Source organism: Penaeus monodon, chromosome 1, assembly GCF_015228065.2.
Source record: "Penaeus monodon isolate SGIC_2016 chromosome 1, NSTDA_Pmon_1, whole genome shotgun sequence".
NCBI lineage: Eukaryota > Metazoa > Arthropoda > Malacostraca > Decapoda > Penaeidae > Penaeus > Penaeus monodon.
This window is the reverse complement of record NC_051386.1, coordinates 1,624,494-1,628,832: the sequence shown is the minus strand read 5'-3', so window position 1 is coordinate 1,628,832 and position 4,339 is coordinate 1,624,494. Positions and strand designations below refer to the sequence as shown.

General features: G+C 35.6%; 1 protein-coding gene and 1 long non-coding RNA gene across 2 annotated transcripts in view; both read right to left on the bottom strand.

Moving 5' to 3' along the window:
• The window catches only part of LOC119578008, a 22,608-nt gene that overhangs the window by 10,850 nt on the left and 7,419 nt on the right, over positions 1-4,339 (bottom strand). The window lies entirely within an intron of this gene.
• LOC119577925 lies at positions 2,054-2,981 on the bottom strand. Its single transcript, XM_037925644.1, has 3 exons — positions 2,808-2,981; positions 2,453-2,568; positions 2,054-2,318 (listed from the first exon to the last, which is right to left on the bottom strand). The coding sequence occupies exons 1-3, from the start codon at positions 2,823-2,825 to the stop codon at positions 2,069-2,071; spliced, it is 384 nt and encodes a 127-aa protein (XP_037781572.1). The 5' UTR covers positions 2,826-2,981; the 3' UTR covers positions 2,054-2,068.

Genomic DNA, 4,339 nt, shown 5'->3' with positions numbered 1-4,339 from the left:
TGCCCTATTATTTCTAACCTTGAATGCTGACGTTGTAAGAATTAAATACTTTGATTACAACTCACTGTTATTTCTCTGTCCTCTATCTGCTTATGAGATTCTTGATGTCATTCTGTACATCGCTCATCAGCCTCTGGGACTTGCGGATTGCCTCATCGCGGGCATCAAGCTCTGATCTCAAGGCTGACATCTCCTTCTGCAGCTTGGAGTTTTGCCTGTCCATGGCTGTCTTTTCCTGTGTGGTGAAGAAAATGGCAAAGAGGGACAAATAAGTGAAGAAAGTGAGTCTCATGAAAAAATCTTCATGAAACAACACTCAAGCATACTTCACCAGATTCTCCTCAGTTGCGAGCTGAGTTCTGCACTTGGGAATGGTTGCTTGAGTTCATTTGTCTTGAGAGTGAGATCTGCCCAGGGCAGGAAAAGTGCAGGTGGTCATCATTGAAAAAATAATGAAAATACAAAATAACATACATAGTTTACAGATATCGAAACGGGAAAGATGACAGACGTAAGAAGAAGTCAAGAAGAGAGAGAGAGAGAGAGAGAGAGGAGAGAGATGGAAGAGAGAGAGGAAGATGAGAGAGAGAAGAGAGAGAAGAAGAGAGAGAGAGAGAAGAGAGAGAGAAGAGAAGGAGGAGAGAAGAAGAGAAGAGGAAGAGGAGAGAAGAAAAGAGAAGAGGAGGAGAGAGAGAGGAGAGGAAGGAGTAGGAGAGGAGGGAAGAGGAGGAAGAGGAGAAGAGAGAGGAAGGGAGAGGAAAGAGAGAAGAAGAAGAGAAGATGAGGGAAGGAAGGAGGAGGAAGGGGGGAAGAGGAGGAGAAGAGGAAGAGGAGGAGAAGAAGAGAAGAAAGAGGAAAGGTAGGAGAGGGAAAGGAGGAGAAGAAAGAGGAGAAAGAGAGAGAGGAGGAGGAGGAAGAGATGAAGGAGGAGGGAAAGGCAAGAGCGGTGACTACCTGAGCCGCGTCTGGAAGACATGGAGTGGATGGGTTGTCTGTTCGCGCATCGGCTGCCGCAGCGCATCTCAATGTTATCTCATAGTGCCATGGAGTCTGTGTACTATAATTCCATAATGCCCGGCCAGTCTTCAACTGGAAATAGATTGAAGGGATATATATTTTTTATATGTATTTTCAGTTTATAATGGTATATGCTAACGTGTTCTGATAAAATATTTTTATCATCTTTAAATAAAAATGGACTAAAGTAGATTAAGATTTTTTTTTCATTACTTTTAAAAGGTGTTACTCTAAGCACAGACAATAAAATTAAAATCAATAATGTGGAAAGCTTAAGCCATGGAATACAAGCTCCTTCCTAGAAAAAACCTCAGGGTTCATAATGAATCCAGAGGACACTGCTGGCCCAGTATCCCAAGGGGAGGAGACAAAATTGTAAGGCAATCATTGGTCTCCCTAGACCAACAACCCCTCTCAGCTAGAACTGCAGCTGGGATGAAAACAGCTGTCTACCTAACTGAGGTACTAAGGAAATGACAAAATTAAATGGCCTGTTTCCCTTCTTGTTTTTTTATCATTATCTTATCATATAGATGGCCTCCACAAACACTTAATCACCAAGGAGACAATTACTAATCCTACCTATATAACCTGTATAACCTTTTCTTTAACTTCTAGAAAGATGTTTTTTATTTCTTATTGCTGTTGTATTGTTAATGATATGTAATATTCATTACATAACTAATTATTACAACATTATTAATGTTAATCCAGTGGCTGTACTATCCACTGTAGTTTTTGTGAATTCTGTTGCACTAGTAATTGTAACTGATTTCCCCATTATTATTATTATTATTATTATTATTATTATTATTAATGCCATTATGATTATTAATAAAATATAATGAAAATAGTAAAATTATCAGGGTTCGATTTAAGAATCAGAGTGGTCAGATCAATGGAAACACACCAGAGGACACATACACAAGGTTTTAACTGCTAAGGGACTAAGTTACACAAAACAGAACAGGATATATACAGAATAGCAGGGAGAGGACTCAGCGCAGGCAAAGTTACATAGCAGAAGGGAGCACACAAGTCAAGGTCAAAGTCAAATCTCACCAAAAGTTTCGCCAAACTCTTTCTCACCAAGCTGTCCTACCAGCCAACCAACCTCTGTCTTATCTATGGTGCCCTTCAGTCGCGCAATCATATTGTTGACCTTCTCCTCACAGCTCGGGGGGAAGGACTGGGAGCGGGACCAGCACGTGCCGTCCCGTCTACTGGGCTCAAAGTCACCGCTCAGTGTGGAATGTGTCGACAAGTTAGACTCTTCAAAGGCTTTGATGAGGGAAGTCATGCTGGAAGGAAGGGAAAAGAACGATGAAGTTTTTACTGTCCTAATATTTGAAGTTCACAAAAGAGTGAAAATCTGTTAAACAAAATCTCTATCTGTAATACATTTTCTTGGAAGAAGAAGAAGAAAAAAAAAAACCTTTCACTGGGCACTGTTCCTTCACACAAGACTGTCACGGCTCGGGACACGTATTCAGGATTGCTTGAGCGTTGGCAGCGGACAATGTGGTTCATGATGGATGGATTGCTCAGCATCTGAAAGCAAGATAAAGTATGTGCAGATGGAAAAAGTAGAGGAGGAGAATATAAAGGGAAGGGGGGGGGATGATGATGTGGGGATTATAAAACAATTTTATTTCCATTATGTGTCTTTGTTCAAAAATGTCTAAAATAACTTCCTTTACCAGTATTCTAAGTCCTCTAAGGAATATCTCTAGAAGCTAGACGGATCTATTACCACAACATTCACTTCAAATGCAATGGACAAACCATACCTGTCTGTACTCCAGCATAAACTCTGCTTTCTGTGAACCAAGCAGCTTCACCACAGTCAGTACCAGAGTTACTGATTGTGCAGCCAACTCCTCACTCGTTACTGATGGGTATTTAGCTGTGAACGATGTGGAGTCTGAACTGCTGCCAAGCCGAGACCTACAACATTTGTTTTAAGTGGCATGATTCAATAATTTGGAAGTGGATGAAGATGAAAGTTGGGTCTGTGAATTTGTAAACACAAATATATATGCAGAACCCAAACCCCAAACAAGAAAGCATGCATTTATTTAAACCTGTCTTCAGGAAAATATATAATTACTTATGGGGGGTGTCTGGTTGAAATATTTGGAAGGAAAAAAAAAAGAAAAAAGAAAAAAGAAAAAAAAGAAAAATTATAATATATATATATATATATATATATATATATATATATAATAGATAGATAGATAGATAGATAGTAGATAGATAGATAGATAATAGATATTATTATTATATATATACATTATATATATATATATATATATATATATATATATTATATATATATATTATATATATATATATATATATATATATATATATTGCAATAAAATATCTAAAATATGTGTTAAATATCATGTATAGAAGTATCTTCAAAATACATCTACATATATCATCAAATATATACATATAGTTATTATTTGACATAATATAACTAAATACTTTTTTACATTATATTCTCAATATCTGGAGGACATAGAGAACATATACCTATTGGTATAGTTCATAGATCATATGCTCATCCACACAGTAAAGTGGATGAATGTCATATATTTTCTGATGCACATTACAACTTTTATAATATAAAATATAGATGACTATATCTAAATCCAACTGAAGATATTAAAATAGAATACTCAATAGACTCCCAATATATTGATGATGAGACTACTCACCAATGAGCATAGTATCAAGAGATCGATATCCACACCATTCCATTGCATATCACATCTATATTACAATATTGCTGAATTTCTCCAAACAGACATCTTTGAACACATTCTGCTATAAAAAATAGTATTATACTCATAACCCTATTTGAGATATAAACTCTGTACCTTGAGCAAATTGCTACCTTATAAGGTGGGACAGGATGCTATCATGAATCACAAACACATCTACATAAATGGCTAATGATAATGCACTTAGACTAACTCTCATACATGACTTCATGTCAAAGCAAAGAACAAGTGTTTGATACACATCTAAAATTTTCAGTACTTTACTCAAATCCTGACAAGAGTATCTTTGGTAAAGATGGAATTGCTACAACCATCAATAAAATTGTGCGAAAAAACTTTTCGATATGGAAATTGGGTATATTACAATAATTAAAGATATACATAATAATATATAGACATAAAACTAATATATATATATATATTTGGAATATATATGGTTGGTATATAATTAATAATATTCGATATGATATATATATTATATATTAATAATACTAGTATATATAATTATATATGTAATATATATATATATA

Excerpts from the sequence above, each read along its gene's own strand:
- LOC119577925 (XM_037925644.1), bottom strand. Across the intron at positions 2,319-2,452 it reads GGAACAGTGCCCAGTGAAAG|CATGACTTCCCTCATCAAAG; the intron begins GTTTTTTTTTTT and ends CCTTCCTTCCAG.